The sequence below is a fragment of the Falco rusticolus genome, chromosome 2, assembly GCF_015220075.1.
Source record: "Falco rusticolus isolate bFalRus1 chromosome 2, bFalRus1.pri, whole genome shotgun sequence".
In the NCBI taxonomy this organism is placed as follows: Eukaryota; Metazoa; Chordata; class Aves; order Falconiformes; family Falconidae; genus Falco; species Falco rusticolus.
Window position 1 is genome coordinate 114,764,566 of NC_051188.1, and position 22,145 is coordinate 114,786,710.

The 22,145-nt window shown below is 40.7% G+C and overlaps 1 protein-coding gene across 2 annotated transcripts in view; it reads right to left on the reverse strand.

Moving 5' to 3' along the window:
• EPHA6 (EPH receptor A6) overlaps positions 1 to 22,145 on the reverse strand; it is a 513,653-nt gene that overhangs the window by 54,837 nt on the left and 436,671 nt on the right. For both annotated transcript variants that reach the window (XM_037378259.1, XM_037378258.1), the window contains 2 exons: positions 15,052 to 15,113; positions 2,198 to 2,407 (listed from right to left, as the gene is read on the reverse strand). In XM_037378259.1, the coding sequence (XP_037234156.1) occupies positions 2,198 to 2,407; positions 15,052 to 15,113 (272 nt within the window). The remainder of the gene's footprint in view (positions 1 to 2,197; positions 2,408 to 15,051; positions 15,114 to 22,145) is intronic.

Here is a 22,145-nt window from a genome sequence, read left to right on the forward strand (position 1 = left end):
TTCTATGTTGCTTCAAATTCTTCCTATTTACAAAGTTTCTAGCTCATATTATAGTGACACGCAGCATTTTTGTGCCTAGTTTCAAAGCTTTTTGATCTTCTTGGTGGAGTTCATGGTCAAAGCAGGTTTACCCTAAATGTCTGGCTGACACAGGGTCCTGACACTGGCCATCAGCCTCTAATGTCCCCTCCTTATGTGCAGTATCCTGATGGACATGCTACAGATACCTGGTCAGCATGATTTTCCAGCACAGCATGCAGATGCAAGCTTGGAGGACTGAAGCTCTGAGGTATCCCACCAAAACCAGCTGCCTCACAGACTCGTGTTAACCAGCTGGCTGAACAGATCTGAGAATAGCGAGCATTTCATCAAAGCCTGTCCTATGGTTCAAGAAAGTCCTTCAACACAGACACACTGCCATGAAATATTCCTTTATTTTTATTTTTTTAATCCGTATAGCATTTCCTGATTCAAAGCAGCTTTAGCTATGATGAGAAAGGCAGGCATCAACTCCTGTAAAAAACTAAAAAAAAGGATATGTAGTAGCTGAAAGCCTCAAATTATCATTTGGTGGTTTTCCTGAACCCAGCTGCGATAGGCTGCACGGCATTCCCAGTGCCTTCCACCAGCCCAGCCGCTCAGCCCCTGATCAGCCCTGAGCGATGTGACTTGCCTGTCACAGGGGCACTTGCTGCCAGCTGAGCACGCTCACATGCACAATTAGCAAGGCTCAGCCAACATGCGAGAGCTTGTTAAGCTGCAGTAATGTTTATTTTTCCTTTCAAGCCTCATAGAAAGAAGCGGTGTGAAGCAGAAGATGTTTTGAGAACTAAACAAGGGAAATCTCCCCTATAAAGCAAAAAACTAGCCCCCCCCCGCTTATTAATACTGATAGAAAACCTTGCAGAGCGACTTGTTTTGCTCTAATCAGCTTGCAGTTCTACATAGACCTTGTTCTAAGAAATTAAATTTACAGTGAATTTATTAGAACACCCCTATTTTAGGCTTAATTTGGAAAAAAAACACATAGAAAAGATCTATAATCCCATTACAATAGCTATATTGAATTCAACAGATAGAGCAGAGTACTTACTACAGTACAGTTAAATTGGATGAGTTCCTCATTTTGGCCATACATCACTTTTTAAAGTGAACTAGAATAAAAGGTTGAAATAAATTATTTAATGCTAATTTATTATCTCTATTAGAATTCTGTCACTGTGGGCTATCATGGGAACATACAAATTCTGTGTATTTGGCAAGAGTACTAATGAGAATGCACTCTGGCTCTGAAATAATTTCAGTTTCAGTGATATATATCTGAGTTACTTAAAATCAGCTTACAAATAGCTAAGATTCTTAATGTTGTGGTAATAATCATAACAGGAATGTAACTGAACTTCTAGTACGGTGAAAAAATGTATATCTGAACTTGTAATTTTATTAGCACCAACGTACTCCTTCCCCTTCTTTCTTCGTAGTGCAGGTAGGTACAATTTCCTTCTTTTATTCCAAGTCAAATTTAAAGAAGCTTCTCCAGGTTCAAGAATTTTTCACGTCAGCAGACACCCCCCCAACACCACAAACCAGAAAAACCACCCCCAAAACCCCACCTAAAAGTCATTTTCCACTATAACAATTTACTTGTATTACATAAGGAATTTAAGTATTAATGAAATGAGACTTAAACCTTGAGAGAAAGGTCCTATGTATCTTGTTAGAAGTTAAGCCCAAGTGAAATAAAATGAAAATTTTTATTTATGAATACAAGGCTTGCCACCATGCTTCCATCAGTGGAACAGGTGAGATTCTCTCTGTCCCCATCCTTCTCTTTTAAAAACATCTCTTTGTCAATGAACACCAGGTAACAGAAAGGGCAACTATGCGGGGAAAAAAAAACCCAAACCAAACAAAAACCCAATAGAAAACCCAAACAAGAATGGGAAAGGTCTCCCACTTGTACCCCCACATCTGCTTAAAGTGCTTTTGCCAAAGGTTTTATACAATCCTTACACCACCAAAAATAAAAACAAAGTCCCTTCAACACCCTGGCAGTGCTATTAAGCAACGCTGGCTGAGAATGGAACAAAGCCAACCCGAGCTAGAATTCCTACGGCCCAGACAAATCTGGGAGTGGAATAAAGAACAGAAGAGGCACAAGGCAATCAGCTGTTCAAATTAGATAAGACAAACTTACGCTTGTTGTGTAAGCTGCTTCAGGGTCGTCCTCTAACACTCGCGACAAACCAAAATCAGAGACTTTACACATGAGGTTGCTGTTGACCAAGATGTTACGGGCTGCCAGATCGCGGTGTACGTAGCCCATGTCTGAGAGGTACTTCATGCCAGATGCGATCCCCCGCAGCATGCCAACCAGCTGGATGACTGTGAAGTGGCCATCGTGCTTCTGCAAGTAAAGGAGCAAGTTCAAAAAAATCCAGCTCTTTTTGTTACATTTGTACTAGTGATATTAACTACAGCTCATATTTAAAACACACTTGTAACCCATCCAGCCAATCTTCCCACTGCAAGCTTGCTTTTTCCCCAGTATTTAACTTGATCAAAGTGCAAGCTATCTAATCTCCCATTGTGCAATTTATCTCCCTTTTTTCCCACATTTTCACGTACTCCACGATCCATCTACTGAGAGCATTTAATGTCTTTTATCTTCAGTTACTAAGAACACTTTCCCCTAACATTATTTCTTAATACAAGAACGACAATGCACACAAAAAACTCCTCTCTTCATTTCTTACTCCATGGCCTCCAGAAACAAACGCCCCCTCTTCTTATTGCCTCAGCTTTATTGTCTGCACAAGGTACTACTGTTACCTCACTCCTTGCTTTTTTAAGGGGTTTGTTTGGTTTTTTCAAACAAACAACAAACAAACACCAAAACCCACAACAAACCTGGAAAAAGGCTGGGCTTTACCTTACGCCTGTTCTGCACCTAACACCATATAGTCTCTGAACACTGGATTAAAATGGAGATTTGGGTTGAATTTCAGGGGTTATGTAGCTTTTCCAAAGTCTTCCTGGCCCGCTAAACCCATTAATCTCAGACCCACAAATGCATTAAGCTGCTTAACTCCTGCTGAAGTCTACTGGAGTTGAACATGTAAGTAAGAGTTATGTTGTTAACCACACTTGTCCATCCTGGTCAGCCTCGGTGGGCCTCAGTTTCCCACCTGCAGTATTACAGTTAATATTGCGGTGCCCCCTACACCAGCAGGCTCCTGAATTAAGGGGCAGTGCGGACCAAGCGAGTACCTGTGCACAAATGTGACCACGGTTTAGGTCTGCCCTCTCTATCCTTTGCAGCAGACCGCTCACAGCAGTGTTTCCGTGACCTCAGCTGGCAGACATTTAGCTTCTCATGGATAATTCAGTGAGCCAGGCTTTTAAGTTAGTGGGAACAGCCAAACAACAGCAACCAGCTCTTCCTAGCAAGTTAACTTTCCATTTTCTCTTTCAACACCTTCAGCATTGGGCTACAGACAACTAGCAGCGTCCTGATCAGCATTTGGGACATTTCTATTGCTCATACATCTAAACAAGATAATTTTTGTAGAGAAGTTTACAGTAAATTCCTTAGATTCAGCAAAGCAACCTGCTGAACTGTATGGATATGCTTAACTCTATCCCTGATCAGCAAAGTGTTTCAGCATTTCCATCATGATTCAGTGATTTGGCGGCTATATCGAGCTAGTCAGTATATAAATATTTAAAGAAACAGGGAATTAGTACTTGGATATAATGAATGTTACCACCCCCACCCCAACAAACCACAAAACCCCAGACATGGAGAAGTGTGCTGTTCCTTGCTTCTCCTATTATTAATCTATCTAAAAATAATAAAGCTGCCTCTAATGTATGTTATACCTCTACTTGATCAAGTGATTACATATTCTTAAGTGATAAGCCATTTATTGTGCACAACAGGCTGCTAAACTTAAAAAGTTGTTTGCCTGTAAAGAAGTTGGAGGAACAAGTTCCCGAAGTCACTATTATTCAGTTAAACTCTATTGGATATATACAGAAAGACAGGCAAATGCAGCAAACAGAAAAGGCAGAGACAATGTGGATTCTGCAATTTGTAGAACTTGCAGAGTATCTTGAAACTCTTTCAGTTCATTTCATAAAATCCATTGGAAGAAAAGCCCAAGTGCAGCAGGACATGAAAACCTGCATTACGGCTAACGTTGACCAGTACTGCTATAACATGACAAAACCCAGAAAGAAAATGATAAAGGAAGATACGCATGGTTGCCACATGGTTAGGCTTCCAAGCTGCTATTCTAAGTCAATGTAATAGAATGCAAAAATTCAGATGCTAACACATCTTTTCATCTAGAAAACCTCACAGCTCATCATACCCCTCAGCAACACTTGTATATAAGGGACCGCGCTTCCATCAGTAGCCAAGCACCACAGCCACCTTACAAACTTCTCCAAACAAAGCATGTTTAATGACTTCTTTAAAACCAGCATTTATGACTGACTCATAGCAACATTACCCCTGGAACATTCATAGGATCACAGAGTGGTTTGGGTTGGAAGGGACCTTAAAGACTATCTCATTTCACCCCCCTGCCATGGGTAGGGACACCTTCCACTAGCCCAGGTTGCTCCAAACCCCATCCAACCTGACCCCGAACACTGCCAGGGATGGGGCAACCACAGCCTCTATGGGCAACCTGTGCCAGTGTCTCATAACCCTCAGAGGAAAGAATTTCTTCTACTATCTAACCTAAATCTACCCCCTCTTAGTTTAAAGCCATTACCTCTTGTCCTATCACAAGTCCTCACCGTTCCTCCTGCATCAGTGCTCTGGACCTTTTTTGTCTCTAAATTACCCAGGTAAAAGTGCTAGCAGACCCCTCCAAACAATCATGTCACATCTACAAGCAACCCTCTTCCTTTGCTGTGTCCATACGAGCCACCTGTGAGCAGTCAGTTCTGCAGACAAGGCTCAGCTGAGGGTGGAGGCACAGGTGTGACAAGCAGCCCTTGCACAACAAGCCATCCCCTGTTACCGGCCCATGATATTTCCTAGCACTGCCCCCACCACAACAATAAGGGGAACCTCCCAGAGTCCAAAACATGCCAGTGACAGATGTTTTCAATAAAGGCTTTCCATCTAGCAATTAGCAGAGAGGCAAAAAAAAAATAAAAATTTAAAATATTCTTACATACTTGAAGTCTTCCAATAAAGGAAGGCCATGAACTCCATCTTATATCTCATGTAATGAAGCTACAAGGGATTTGAGAATTTAATAATTCTAAAGGCTCAATTGATTCAAAGTTTATTAAGCTGGTTGCAAAGAGTTAATACTCTTCACACTTACCCTGTATGGATAACATTTTTTAGTTAACTCCAGAATTAGGGTTTGGAACAAAGCACCCAAGACTGACTTTTGCAAAACAACCAACCAAGCCCTCCCCCCCCAGTCCCTGCAACAAAGCACCAAAGAAAACCACCCCCCCAAACCTATAGATTTTACCTCCTCCTCCTCATCATTAACAGCTCCATTCTTTCAACAAACCCGAGTCATCTGCAACACCTCCCTTAGCCTTTTATCCCCTTGGATCGCAAGCGTTCCTTCCTTCCTTTTTTTAATTTGTGCTCTTTCAAATCTAGACCGTGCTTGACTGATTTTTCATAAAACGTAACCTTTTCCTGCTCTTTCCCAATCTCAGTATTTGCCTTACCAGTATAGCAGAAACACCTAATTTAAAAACAATCTCATGCTTTTGCCATTCTCGCCCTCCTTCTTTCAAATTTCTTTGGGCTTCTGCCTTGACACAAAAAGTTCAAGCTGCTTTATCTCCACCTTTAAAGAAATGACAGACTTGCTAACATACCAGTTCCGATTTTCTTCTGTCCTCCTTCTGCCTCTGTAATTCTCTTTTCTCTGAATCCTCTTCTGCATCTGTTCTCCTCTGTCCCTTCTCACCCTTGGTTTTATATTGTTTCGTTGCCAGCCTTACAATTGGAACAACTACATTTTTCCTGTCGGCAAAACAGTCTTGTGCCTCTCAAGTCTCTCTGTAATCACTTTTGCATCAGTTTCCCTGCCAGTTGTATTCCCTTACGGTCTAGAAACTGTTATCTTGCAATATATCAAAATATTTGTCTGATTTAAACTGATCAGGATAGAGACTATAGGCCATATCTAACCCTGGGAAAATTCAACAAAGTTGATGAAATTATACCAGGTACGAATCTGCCTTCGTAACTTCAGCATTTGTAAATCCCCACGTACATCTGTGAGCCTAACCAGTCCTCTGGCAGCTTTCCATGATCTCGTTTCATTTGATTGTCATATAGGGACATAAAACTCTCATCTGAATGATATGGTGGTTGTGATCCCAGGGCTTTCTTTTGATTCCCATGATTTAGATTTGAAATGCACTTTTGATAGGGTTCCCACTGGGGTGTTAAGGGTGTTAATCAATACTGGCAGCAATTCAGACCTCAGTGGACTTAGCACATTTATCCTATCATCCCATCAAATTTTAATCAGGCTTTAACGGCTTTGCTAAATAAACTTTTCTCAACAGCTGAGTATAGATGCAATATCTGAGTAGTTGCCATTGCATTTATGGGGCACTGCGAACAGCCTGAAAAAAATGTTTTTCATTCAGCTGCAGTTTGCTTTTGAAAACCTTATGTGCATGAAATGTCCTCCTCCTGTTACAGGCCATTCAATAGCACTGACATATAACAGGCTGGTGAGGAGGGTCAGTTGCTGGGGGAAGGAACGATGATATCCCAAGTTTCTCACATTGCTTTACGCTCTAGTTTCCAGCTCCAGCGTGCGCTAGTTCAGTGCTCTTCTACAAGCCCTTGGCATTTTTCTTCTTCAGAAGATTCTTTCCATTTTACAGCTGAGCAACCTTTTGCAGGCGTGGTTGTTGAATTTTTCTGTATGGTTTCTGGACTTTTATCTACTCTAAAATCCACTCCTTTATTTGCCCTATAAGTCAGAGCACTTTTATGCCTTTATATTCTGAGATGTATACAGAATTTGCTATAGGTCTAAATATTTTACTGCAGCTGATTTAGATCTTATTTTAGATGGAGAATAGCATTGAAAATAGTGTGTCTGCGTCTAACCTAAATCATATTCACCAGTGACAGTTCCTACTGGTCACTACACGTAAGAAATAGTTTTTGCTGTGCATTTGTTGTTACTATTCTGTCATGCAAAAATTCAAGTTGTAACTTGGTATCTCCTGGAAGTATAAACTGATGCTTCATCCTATCACGTGGCTCACTCAGCTTTGTATTGCTGGTACTGAATAAGGTCAGCTGTCAGTTTCTTCTTTAATCAACTGCTAACAGGCTTCCATACAATTAGCAATACGTAATCTCATTAAATATAATACATAAAAAAACCCGAAATGATGTTAGTTCATTTTAAATGCTACTGAGTGATCCTACACAAGAATCTAAGTGCCTCTTCAGCCATTAAAAATACGGGAAATCTTTTTATTATTAAAAAAAGTGTTGCAAGATGAAGCTCTTCCAAAGCTTATTTTAGGATGCAATAGTCACCCTCAAATCTGGAGAGAACAGCAGCGGTAACCTTGCAGCCCCCGACCCTGTATTCCTTACCCAGCTATGGCAACAAGAAGGGGATGCCCTGGAATAGCCAGGTGTCCCTGCCCACTCTGTGCACTGGAATATAGCCGCCAGAGAATCACGGAGCGGGACGGGACTTTGACGGGGGATCAGATCATCTCCTTGCCCTGTGTCACCCCGACATGCTTTTCTAACCTGCACATAAAGGCTGCTAGGCCCAGTATTTCTTATCCTACCCACTCTATACCCCATCTTAAATAAGATGCCCGCTTCAATAAGACGCCTCCCTTGAGCCTGGCACTTTGACTGGCACAAATTTCAATTCCTCTTTGCCACTGCTTTTTATGCCCATGAAGACTAAATATCTCTCTTGCTCTTTTCTTTGGGCTTAACACAGGCTCAGTCCACAGGTCCCATTTGCTTGGCAACTATTATTTTTGATTGTGTTGTGGACTCTTCCCACCTACTCCATACAGCTCCTGAAGCATTAAGGTCCAAACAAAACACAGTACTCTGAGACCTCGTCAATGGAAGTAGCATCTCCTCGGAGAAGCTGCTTGACAGACCTTGCAGGGGATACTCCTGGTTTTGGATTCCACTGTGGTATTTGCCATTTTCACAGGAACGTGATGCCCCTGACCTACTGCAACCTCTCGAGTCATTTCTTCCAGCAGACTTATTTCTGAGCAGTTCTTCTCTGTTCTCTCTAGCTGATTATACCAGTCTCAGTGGAGTATTGTGCCCTCATCCTTACTTATTTCTAATTACTTTTTAAAACTAATTAATTACTAGATTATTTGTTAAATTTGTTGGGATGATTCTAAATTCTAGCTCTGTCCTGCTGTCTGCCTGTGGTCCTACTCGGCTTTGCATTGCCTGAAAATTTTCTAAGTTTGGTCGCAGTCTCAGGATCCAGAAGGTTAATGAAAATATGGGAAAACACAGACTGCCAAACAACCCTACTTCATATATCTTTCCAACCAAACTCCCTTCTCTTGACACGGTACATAGCAGTACGGTGTCCACTCAGAGAAATCTCATGAAGACCGTATTTCTCTAGCTGCTCACAAGGTTCTCGTGTGACAGAGTTTTAAAGCTTTACTAAAGTCCAGGTTTCTGATACCAGCTGTTTCTCCCATACCCCAAAGCCCATGCCCTGTTACAAAAGGAAACCACTGTTTGACATAATTTGTTCTTGACAAATCCATGTTGGCTCATACTTTTCTCACCATTATCTTTAAGGTGCTTATAAATACTTTTTTGATAATTTGTTCCAGAAATTTTACAGTGGTTGACATTAAGCTGACTGGCCTGTAATTTCTTGGCTTCTCTTTTCCCTTCTTTTTAAAGACATGGATAACACTGGCTCTGTTTTGATCTCCCGGTTTCTTATGTATTCTCCACAAATTCACAAAGATAAAGATCACACTGTGGATAAAGAGTCCACATAACCTATCAAAATCTTTCTGGCTTGAAATACAAGACAGTTTGTAATATATTTCTTGTTGCTCAGTAGGAAGAATATCTACAGTGATTAAAAATACCCAGCATTTCTAAATAAACTTCTCACAACAGTATCAGAGATACTGTTGTCTGCCTCCTTTTAGTGAGGTAAAACATTGCTTGAGAATAAATGTTGGCTTTGTAGCATCAGCGACAGCTTATTAGCGTAATGTTTGATCATGTAAATACACCCTGCTTACAGTTTCCCTACTAAGCAACACGTTCATTCAAACTCAGTTTCTAACTGCTCAGTTTGTTTTTTGGTTTAGAAAAAAATACTGGAATCGGCAGTCTCTGGTGCAGGTTTTCTTCTTTACAGTCATTTTTGAGAGCGAAATGCCACCTTTATCCTACCAGGAAAGGAACGTGCCTCCAATAAATAAAAGTGCCCATGAACTCTGTGTGTGAAAGCAAAAGGAGAAGTATTACTTATGAGCTCTAATGTTGTTCCCTCTCTGGATGCAGATAAATAATAACAGGAACCATTAGATTTAGGAAAGGCCATCTGGCCTCTTTTCTCCAAAGAAGACTCTGTCTAGTGAGGCCATGTTTGATGGATATACAACATATACTTTACAACATTGTTTTGTAGAACTTTCTACAAGTCTTCATTTTTCTCTTTTCTCCCTTTCCTCCAAACTCACTAAATGTAGGTGTCTGCTGCAGCATCAAAACTCTAGTTGAAAAAAGGGCGAGCCTGATAGCAAAGCTGCTCTGAGAGTAACTTCATAACAATTACTGCATCAAAGAGTAATATATCATAATATTTTCTCCTTCTAGGAACATTTTTTTCCACACATTTTTACACTTATCTGAGCCTTTGCTAGACAGGCCTCAAGGGATTAAAATTTGGTGATTAATTCCAGGGTTTCATTTGCTGTAAAGTCTGCTCCAGTTAGTGCTCTAAGGCAGTTAAGCATATTTTTGTAGAATCTTTAGAAAATATTTTCGTTGGAAGAACAAAATATACTTCACAGCATTTCTACCTACTATGCATGCCTGTAAATAAAGCTAACATTTTTTTGGCAAGTATTTTAATTATCTGAAGTGAAAGGAAATATATCAGTCACGAGGTTTTAGGCAGGAAGAGGAGCATTACTATTGCAAAGTGACAATGAAGAAAGCAAGGTGACCCTGTGATTACCCTAGGTAAACGAATCCCTTCCTTCTACAGCTGAGGTTCATAAAACTGGGCAAGATCGGAGCACCTTTCAGACTTTAACATCTGTCTTTTCAGGGTACAGTTAAGAGAAAATGTTGCAAAGCCCGAGGAGCTTGCTTTCCCACTTTGACCCCTGGTAAGTGCATGTTCCCTTCTGAATAAAGCAGGGTGAGTAAGTACGGTGCAGTGCATACGCGAGCCTGCAGCTGATACTGCTGCGTCCCTGGCGCCTGCCTCACTGTGCTGACTGTGGTGAGCATGCCTTGGACACGGGGCAGGGGTAACCCACTGACAGCGGTCCGGCAGCCTGCAGCTGCAGGCAAATACTGAATTATTTAGAAAGAATTACTCTGCTGACAGTTTTTGGGTTTGTTTCACGTGATTCTACATAGCCAGACACAACCAAACGTCCCCAGAAGGCAGCTTCTAGATGCGTTCTTGGTCTGTGGTGTAAATCCGTGGCCATACCGAACGATGCACGAGGAGGCTGAGCAGAGGCCACAGCCCACAGATGCTCGCCAGGTATCATTCTGGGCAACAGAACCCAAGAAGCAGTAGTCCCCCCAAGCACACAAGCCACCTAGCCTCCTCATCACCCCGTTCCTGTCTATCTGATGCTAAATCCGATTGGTTTAGCCAAGAATGACCCTTTAGATGGAGCTGTGAAAACACTAGATGAGACTTAACTCTTAGCAGCTCCATAAGTTTGTGAGGCATCTGGAGAGCGGGCTAAGCAGGGGAGGGTACGTCAGGGTGAAGGGACCAGCCTCGGGGCAAAGGGCTTTTACAGGAATTATTGCAATCATCTGCCAGGCAAGACGGAGGGAAATATTGTGGTGTCCAGCACAAACAGTGAGGGAGTGAAACTGGGATTCAGACCTGGGCTGCAGTACTGTATCACCCTCTGACCTGCTACACAGGCTCGGGTGCAAGGTGGCATCCATGTCCCTCTGCCCTCCGCAAAATGGGGTTGGGTTTATGTCATGTACAAAGACTGAAGGATCACCAAGCAGTGGTTCGGTACTCGTGGGGTTTGCTCAGCTGTGGCCAGGCTCAAAGAACCGGCATCTCAGACCTGCAGCAGTGGGAAACCGCTTGCTAAAACGGTTTTGTGTTTTTAGGCTTTTAAAATCTTTTTTTGATTATGCGTCTCTCTCGGTTGTCTCTCATGTTATTTCTTCTGTAGTCTGCATCAACAAGCCTGAACAAATATACCTGACTGCAATTATCCCATCTAATTACCAAGGACATCTTTCTATCAGCACAGATAGCTGCCCTTTCCACTCTTTGTGTATTTATTATTTCCCTCGTATGCTTGCAGAGTGAGTAACTGCTAGGATCTCTGTGACACAGGCAGGTGACTGAATGTGTCCCATCCTGTCTGTGAAGCTGGTAGATGGCACCTGGATCTCCTAAATTCCCAATTCTTTCCAAGCACAGACTACTTCTATCTGGCAGCTGTTGGAGTAATACTGGAAAAGGATCCTCCAGCCCCTTGGGAAATACTAAGCTGGAAGCTCATGTTCTTTTTCAGAGAAATCTCTCCAGATCTTACCAGAAATGAAGTCACATGTACCTTATTTCTGGTCAAATGACCATTTCATTGACAGCCAACATCAGGTATACTTTTGTGGGATGATTAGCTTGCATGCCTCAATCTCATATGAGGGAAAAAAAAAAAAAGATAACTGAGTTTCATCTTATGGAAATTAGTTATATATAATTGCAAAAATAATACAGGATTTCTGAGGAAAATTTAGTGTCAAGTGTCTCCAGCTATTTAGTCTGTCTGGTGGTGCACAATCACTGTAATTAATTACTGTCATTTTATGGAATTGGCTCTAATTACCTGATGCCTTTCCACTAAGGATATATCTGAAGCATCTTCATATTGCAAATGCAGGCCTAATTTTTTTACCCCCAAGCTTGAAGTTAGCAGCCAGTACACAGGATATTTTGTGGGGTGGACAGACGTAATCTAGCTGAGTTTACTGTTCAATTAATGCAAATAGCAGAGAGTAAGGCACGGGTTTGGGGACTTGGTCACATACTGCAACCAAAATACAGCACTAAATGAAATGAGGGATGAGTGTAAGCTGCTGGCCTGGGATGCGGGGGAACTGATTTCAGTTTTATTCTCTGCCCCACACTTCGTGCATAATAATGTGCAGATAACACCTCAGTGCTTTACTTTCCTGTCTGTAAAGCAAGGAAGTAAAGGCTATTAAGATTTCAAGGTTTAAAGGTCAAGGGGAGTTTTACTTGGAGCTTGTGATTCCTGACGTGACTCATACTGGCATGAAAGCTAATATCCCACCAAGGCTGTGAAGAGGGTGGTGGTAAATGTCTTCCATGAAGAGTCCTTCTTCTGGAACACCCACACAGAGTTTCATTTTGAAACGGTGAGACTGACCCATTTTTGCAGGCTTTTGGAGAAGGACGGGTTGGAGGGATGTGCTGGTGAACTTTTGCACGTTGCCATGTGTGGGGAAATATTCCTTCTGATGAGAAATGGATTTTCTCCCCTCTCTGTGAAAACACTTTGCACTGTAACGAGTGATTCCTTTAAATAATAAGTAAGATCAACTACCCTATAAGCCCTTCAATATCTCACCACATAAGAATTGTTATATTCACTGAACACCTTTCATTAGCATTGCTAGAGATAAACCCTCTCTGCTTCTTTGTATCTTCACAAAAGCTTTTAAAAGTGTCGACTTCTATCTGCAGGAAACAACTGTTATTAATGAAGCAGCTGGATTTCTTTTTAAATAGGTTATTTTGCAGCCATTTGCTTTGCTAATTATTAACAGAAATGCTGATGACATATCTACAGTGCTTTGGGATGCTGAATATTATCTAAAGTCCTTTTAGAAAGCATTTTAGAAGAATAAACTGTATCTGAAGCGTTAATTGAAACTGTAAAATAATACACAAGGAAACCAGCTGCAGAAATGATTAGCTCACATTCCCCCCCAGCAGTTTTGCTTACAAATACATCTGATGCAATGTGAGAAGTATTGCTTCACAGTAACATCACAATTTTGCTGATGTCGGTTTCTATTAATGTATCCTAATAAGTAGTTACTATTCTGATAAATGAATACATGTGAAGAAAAACTGGAATATGGCTATCACACTAGAGCAAATCAGAGAAAAGTAATTCTCTCTCATGAATTAGCTCAGTATTTGGTTTTCTTCTCTTCTATGAAACTCTGCACACACACACACACACGTGTGTGCACAGTGCGGAGTTTCAGGCCCAGGCAAGTTTTCCTGTGGCACTGATGGAAAATGACAGCCCAGGGAAGGCCCAGGTATTCAAACCAGTGGCAGTCTGTCTGCTGCAGGTGTATGGAGGGATGAGCTAGAAAGGCAAAGGGGGTGATTTTTTAAACCTGCCCAGTTTTTAAGAACTTGAAGAAGTCAGACTCTCCAGAAAAATAACCTGACTTGGAGAAATCTGAAAATTCTCACCATAAACTGTGGTGCTGGTGATTCTGACAACACAGCAGGTATCTGTCATGTGTCTTGACAAAGGAAAATTAAAAAAATAAATATTTGGGAGAGTTGGTGAAGAGGACAAGAAGAAATATTAGAGTTAGATTGCTATAAAATACTCAAAAGCAAAAGGAAGGGAGAAACTATGTTCAGAAATAGCTAAAAACTATGTTTAGAAATAGCTAAGACAATAGCTCTGATGTGCTTTCAGGGCAGTATCCTCTGTTCCAGATGCTCTTCTCTTGTGACTACCTCTTTTCTCAGCACACCATCAAACAAGTACTCTTTGACTTTATTTCCCTCTCTCTGATTTAAGACTTTCTAAAGCGTTGCTTGTTTTTTCCCCTCTGCCTATCCACTCTTTTCTCTTAGCAGTTCCTTCGTCCTGCTATCAACACATCCTGGAATCACCATCATCTAGATTTTCATGCAAATATTTTCACAGCTCCTTATTGACCACCTTTGCACTTGGGATGCCCTTTCAACCAACTTCACAAACCCACAGTTCCCCTACCCTCCATCCCAACCTTTGCCTACAACCCCAGCTCAACTGTTCTGCAAGATGGAGCTGGCAAGGTTTTAAGATGAATTTGAAATACTTGACAATCAAATTATTCACACAGGGTCTTATGTCAGTAGGCCTCCGGAGAATTTCCAAAGGTTCTGTTAACAAAAAGACTATTTTAGGATAAATTTAGCTTAGGAGGGTCCATGCTTTCCTTCTGCTTTTCTAAGAAAAATTCAATACAATCGTGCCAACTTATTATTCATGCTTTCTGTAGCCCTTCTTTAATGTTTGTTTGTGACCTTTGGGGGTTAATTAATGTCAGGACATTTCACCCATGAACTGTTTTCTAATTCAATTTGTTAAATGCAAGTAACCATACATAATTATAAATCAATTACTGAGTCTATTCTACACTTCACCAACCAAAAAAATCATAACAAAGTATTTTTGAAGGTGATCGAGAAAAATGAACCGGTTCCATAAGGCTAGGCGTTTGTGATTCAATTTATCTTTTTCTTCAGAAAAACACTATTTGAAATTCATTTTGCTAAATATGGGAACTACTTTTGTAGAAGAAATCAATTATATTCTTAAGTTTAAATCTTCTTTTTTTCCAGACATGCTCTAATGTATCACTGTACCTCCGAAATGTGCCCTGGGGAAAATGCTTCTATTCTTCACTAAAAATCCATGAATAACATTATGTAGAAATTAATTTATGATAAATGATTTAAAATCTTAACCTAGAATGGTGTCTTATTCAAATGTCATCAGAAAATGATACCTCACCCGCAGAAAGGAGTCAAGGGATCCATTCTCCATGTATTCAACTACAATCATTACTGGTCTGCCTGCAAAACAGCAAATATACACATTAGGAATATAGACATATTATGGGGCTTTTATGATTCCAGCTGTTATGCACAGATTATTCACAGTAGTTAAATACGTTACATATTTGCAAAATCCTCATTTATATCACAAACACAATTCCCTGTGTTATTCTCTAAGAATTATTTTTTTTGTTTGTGTGTGGTACTAGACTAGCTGAATGCACACTGTTTGCTCCAGTTTTTCCTCCCCTTAAAAAGGACCAAAGAAGCGCCTGCTCTTTCCAAATAGCAACATTTGCTGTGTAATATTTTGGGATATATTTGAGTTAAAAAAAAATAAAATTCATAAACCATGTCCAAGAATTTATAAATGCAGTGCTACACTTTCCTTCTCAAAGAAAAAAAATATCTCAATGATTTAGGGGCATACAGATAGAAAGATAGAAGGGAATGTCACAAAAAAGCTGTCCTAGAGGGGGGTGCGTGTATTGGGTGTGTATAATCCAGCAAAACTCTGAATTCCTATGTCTGTACATACATAACATACACAATGTTACTCAAATCAAAGGTTTGCTTAACTAGCACAGCCTTCCTGTAGGCTTCCAGGGTGGGATCATATCCGAATTGAAGAAGAATAACACATGACATTTATTTCTTAAAAGAATATCCAAATCCGAAGATGAACTTTTAAACTGGGTGCTTAACTAAATACTATTTCCCTGTTGATACCCAGGAATAAACTACCTGGAACTGCTTGACAGGAGAGGCCCAATTAACACATTAATCAGGCTACACAGTGAGAACTTTTTAAGAATTGTTAATATTACAAAGGAGCCATTCTAATATATGCAAAACTCATGTAATGAACAAGTATGTTAGATTAGGAAGCAGGCAAAACATCTTAAAAATGCCAACTTTCATTCCGCCGAGCACGCCCGTCTCTGGGTGCCAAGTGGTGACCCCATAAATCTGCCCATTTCATGTTCTCAATACATCAGCTGTTCCAATATTTTTCAATTCCAAAGGAAGCCACTTTCATGCTTTTTTTTTTTGTTTGTTTTTTGGTTTTTTTTGTTTTCCCCCACCTCTCAAAATATGTTTGTGCTTTATTTGGAAGAGGGGATGAGAAACAACCCCAGTGGTCAGGGTGAGCAAGCGGAGAAGGGCGTTGCGGCCGTTCCAGCACAGCTGTCCTTTCTGTACCTGCTCACTTGCTGTTCAGTTTGGTTACTACTGGAAAGCATCTATTAAATTGTCCACAATACACAAGAAGCCACAGCCAGGTTTTTCTCCTGAGCTGTTAACAGCTAACCTTGAATTTCAAGAAGTGAATGAGCCGTTTCTCTGTTCACCCCAGCATGTTGACTTGGCCTTCCTGGTACACTGGTGATGCTCATTCACGCAGCTCAGTCTGGTCTTTCTGGGGTTCCTCACAATATTCTCTCATTTCTTCTAGTAAAATTTGGGGTTCTTTCTGTATTCACCCTCATGTTTAGGCCCTCAGTGTGCTTCATAATATTGGTGCAGTAGCACGTTTTTTTATGTGTGAAAATTCTCAGATGCCTTAATAGTCTTTTTGGATAGCTTTTCTGAAGCGTGAAGAATTACCAGCTTCTTTATTTTTTAATTGAATGTTTGGTCTCAGCTGCAGATGTGCATCTGCCACCAAATCAATTTATATTCATCTGCATCCATTGGTTATACCCTGGTTTTGCATTAAATGATAAATCACTGTTAAGCTCTTAGAGATCACAGCATTTTAAAAATCAATGTTTTCTTAACTTCAGCTTGCTAATGATGACTAGTTGTATAGCCTAGTCTCTTTAGTTTCAAGCACACGAATGACCTAGATTCCCTTACCTTTACCATTTGCTTGCTGTCAAGGGGCTGACATCCCCATGTGAAAGGAATATTCTCTAATCTAAAGAAGTAAATAAATGGCAGCCTGATGCTAGAGGATCTTACCATATGCAGAGCTCTCAAGCAAGCAGTAATTTCTAAATTGTTGCAGACAAGAGCATCTTGCAATAAATAGGGATGTAAAGCTGGATTTCAGATGGTATATTCGGTCAGGCACCCAGAAATTTCTCTTTCTGGGTAAATCAACAATTCAAACAGCTTTATGGAAGATTTGCATTTGAAGGGACTGGCAAGTGGAGCTATTGAGCTTTAAACCAGTGCCCCTAGTTTCCTGTTGGTAACCCTCTGGCACCCTACACTTTCTGGAAACTATTTTGTAAGTTTCTCTAGAGGTTCATAGGCTCTTGTAACATCTTTTATGCTCCTTAGGTTAATATCCTTCAACAAAAATTATTTTCACACTCAAAGCAATTTTTAATTCTGCGTTCTCTCACAAAATATTCCTCCCTCCACAAAGCCTCCAACAAACTGTACTTCATTTTGCTCAGACCAACAATATGAACTTCTAGGCTAAAGTAACTATGAAATGTATCTATATGCATTTATCTGTGGATTTAAAAAAGAGATTTCAGTATTTTTCACTGGATAATGTTTATGAGTTTTTAACCTGCTCAATGTGTTCCTTTAATCACTTGAAATGATATGCCTTATCTTAAAACCACACTTTCTTCCCCATGATAGCACGGGAATGGCATGATGGGATAAATACACCAAAATAAGCAGCATTTGGCTTCAAACAGGTTGCTGTATGTTGGAAGATCAGGATGTCATCAGGTTTTCAGGAATTTTGGTGAACGATAAATTTAGTCACTCGGGCTGATAGCTTCCCACAGACTCAGTCTGTGCCACTTGCCATCCTCCCTAAATCTCAAATGAATGTGATGCAAGATTGTCTCGAGACACCACAAAAATGAACCCAACTTCATGGCTTGATTATCTTAAGCAAAAACCTTAAATCTGGATCCTAACACTAACTTCTCAAACACTCGTCTTTTAGTGTGCCAGCACTTGATAAAAGATCCTATTTTGGCTGTGAGTTTAACGTATCACTGAAGATATTTATGTATTCCAGGCTGGACTGTGACAGGCAATATAGTGAGAATTTTAGTCAGCATATTATTTGTCTTTGGAGTACCTGTAGATCAAAAATGTCTCAGCTATTGTTTTGGTTGCTTGAAGATATAGTAAAAAACTCTGCTACACAGCAGATTCCAGTAGGTACATTTATCATCAAAGCAGTAACACACAGATTCTATTCCCAGCAAACAATTTGTTGCCAATAATTTTAAAGGTTTGCAAATTTCATACAAGGATCTCTAAACATTTCACGAATGTAAGTACATCAAGTGTCAGGAGATGTAAGGTAGGACACATCTTGATTCCAAAGGTGCAGGAAAAACAGGTTCAGAAAATCAACGAGCCCTTTCCTCTGGTCAGTACAGCCCACCCAGCCAGGCTGTGCTTGGTCACCAAGACACAATGCTGAATTTTCTTCCCTAGAGCAGTAGCCTGCAGAGGCACTTGAGTGATCCCATGGTTTGCTGGTGGCTGCATGAAGAGACTCCCCAGCTCACAGATGGTTGAAGGACTGGGGCGAGCAGCTGGCTCTGGAGCAGCTGGCTGAGATGTGAGGGTGAGCAGCTGACTCTGGCACATCCAAGGGTAGAATCCAACATTGGGCACCTCAGTCCAGAAGATCAAGTCACCAGTCCCAAGGGCAGGCTGTGGGGCAGACTGGGGCTGGGACGCCCAGTCTCCAAAGGGTCAGGGGGTGGCACCAACCCAAGGGCTTGCGTAGAACAAAGTTCTTAATAACACACAAGGCTATGGATGACAGTAGTTGATGTTAGCTTCATTTTAGCTGCAAAGAGCAGATGCTATCCTTTATATTGGGGTACAATTTGAGTCCAGGAAAGAGAAAGGTCTGTGCTGAACCCTGTACAAATACAGAATACTGCTTTCGCTTTAAAGAGAACTAAAAAAAATGACTTTGAAAAATAATAGTGGGATATTTCTAACCTAGTGAAATTTTTGCCTCTAGACAAAGCAAAAAAAAGACTATTACTTAGATTATGAAAATCCATGTTACTCTCATGGTACTAAGAAAGATGAATTCTTCATCCCCAGAACAAGGACAGGAATGAATTGGGGGGTGGGGGTGGGGTGGAGTGGGGAGGGGAGGGCAGAGAAGTCTCAGATGGAGAAGCAATCTCTGACTATTTTATCATGGGGTAGGCTAATGCAGTTCTGGAAGGCCCTGAATCATTTTCCTCTATTTGTTATTGCTTACACATACAAAACATCAACATCTTTACTTGAGAAACAGGTTTAAGGACAGACTCCGTACAGGGAAGACAGCATGCACCAGAAGGCACGCGTGAGACCAATAACAAGTTCCCTCTGAAGCGTGGGTGCTCCTCACCGGACAGGTGGACACCTAAGCTCTAGTTTAAAGACTTGAGCAGTCCAGGCGAGCGTTTTCACACAGGTACAAGCATACACACTTGAAAAATACCTGAAGAAGAACCAGGTTAATTCTAGAGTCAAGTTCTACGTAGGAGAAGGCATGGAAAAAGGACACTGAAAAAGGTGTCAGCTTGGGCTGAGGACTTGGCATAGAAGACAGAGGTCAAGAGCATCTAGGAGAGAAAATCAACAGATGCTGCTGGAGGAGAGGACACAACTTCATGTTTGAATTGGGGGAGGACAAAATAAAAGGTTTGAAGATGGATTCAATTATCAAATGAGCCAAACAAATAATTCTTGCAGCAGTTTTAGATACCCGGCTGTGCTGCATTAGGGAGGACTGTGAGAAAATAGACTTTTAAAGTAGAGGAATTATATAGTGTTCTGAGGTTCTGTTTTAACCCTAAACAAGCATTTTACACGCTATGTATATTTAGCATTTGCAGTATCTTACTGTAACAAATTTGTCATTTAACTACATGCTTAACAATATGAAATTATCATATTTATACATGATGAAGCTATAAATAATCCTGCCCCTGACACGCGTGCGGGATATTGGCTAAAGCAGCTTCCCCTCCTTGCACATGGAGTCACTCTGGCAGATCCATGTCACTCCCACCAGCTCAGAAAGCCAGATTGAACACACAAGAGCAGTATCGCTGCTTGGCGTGATGCAGGAAGACATGGATCTCATTACTTAGAACTTGACTAAACCTGTGGAAGGTGTAAGGGTTATTCATTGCTTTGATGCAACTACTACCTTGTGGCACGAGGCTGACTGCTTTTGACAAGGTGGGCTTTCTTTCCTAAGAAAGTTCTTCACGGGAATTCTCCCACCCAGCTGTACTGCGATGTCGTAAAATAAAACCAGCATAAATGACAAACACTCTTTCTTGATGTCATGCCACCTCAGAACATGCTACAATTTTGTATTTTCCACTGATCAATCTGCTTGACATTGTTTTTAATAAGCAGAAATGCAAAAAAGAAAAAAGCCACACATTGCAGACTAATGTAAATACAATTATATTTAAAACTCAAACAATATATATTTTTAGTTATCTTTCTGGGTTTCTTTTGTTTTGTTTTGGTTTTGGTTTTTTTTTTTTTCCACAACAGAAGATTTTGGCAATTTTTAATTTAATTGAGTGGTGGAGCGATGAATAAGGAGGAGAATCTGAAGTGTCATATCAGTGACAAAATATTCAGCTTGTTGTCTCCTGTTGTCATTTTAAATGATGCAGCGAAGCCCACTTTAATGAATTTTTAATGTAAGATTAATCCTCCTAAAAGAATACAGTTAGAACATGTTCATTTCTACAGTCTTTACTTATAATGGGATCTTTAATACCCATTATGGGAATAGATCTGTGAACATAAACAGGATATTTATTCTTCCACTTAAAAAAGCAAAGGTTGAAATCTCTTTAGTTCATATAAGAATATATTGCTCCTGGGGCGCAGGAGCCTGCAAAGCACACGCAGCCATGTCCCCCCCTGAGGTGTCCAGGGCTCAGAAGGCATTCCTAGACCTCACCCTAGTTCCATTCATTGCATATGCCTCAAATAAGAGAGCCACTTGCCAGGGCATTGCAGCTTCTTCCCTCCTCCTCCTAATGATGCATTTGCTCGCATCACAGAGGAATTTCAGCGAATGAAAAAAAAATATTTTTTTTTCCATAATGCAAAACCAATGGGGGAAAAAAAGAAAAAAAGAAAATGAATGTTTATGGTAAAAGTCATTGAAAAACATTCTGCCAGGTTTTAAGTTGTTAGCCCACATCAACACATGTGAAGCCAACGGGAATTCTGTGGCCAGCCATCTCACTTGCGTTACTGACTTACTTCACAGGAGGTCCCCAAGACCTGTGTTCCAAAAGCCTCAAAAAGTAGAAGCTGCAGTTCCAACCCCTTCCTGGAGACTTCAGAAGCCAGTTGGCAAACAGGACAGCACTGACATATATACATCTGCTGTTGTGGGAAACCACACAGATCGAGCCTACTTATCTTGCTGTTAGTTCTCTTTCTATTTTTCTGCATCTGTATACCGCTTTTCATTACTGAAATTAGTTTAGTCAAAGGAAGAAACCTTTGCAAAATTGAATCATAAAAAAAAAAATGAATGAGCATGTTACTGTCTATTTTTTAGTAAACTATGGCCATATAGCCGTTACTGAAGAAGATTTATTGTATCAACACAATCTGAAAATATTGTTCTCTGAGCTTTTTTTTTTTGTAATTTTATATTAAATACTTTCCCCCTCACTACCGTGTAACCCACTGGCAAGAATTTACATCTGCTGGTATGTTTTGGAAGCCAGGAGAAGACTGTATGTATACTTCTAAAATACCATCTCAACCCCCCTGGCCCTCCTCTCCTGCCACAGTGCTGCACTGCCAGCAGTTCTCCCGGTCTCTCCCATGACACAGGGACAATGTGCTTTGGACAACAGATGTTTTAGTGGTCTCCAGCATTCCGCAACCCCTAACTCACATCACTCCTCTGGTGTGCCTACAAAAGATGTTCCGGAAGGCTCTGAGGAAAGAAAAGTGGATCTGTAAAGAGAAAGCAGCTGCACTGTTTCCATGATTTATTTTCTTGTTCTTGTCTTTCCATGGAGAAGCAAATGGAGTGGAGTAGAAGGCAAACCCAGAAGAAAT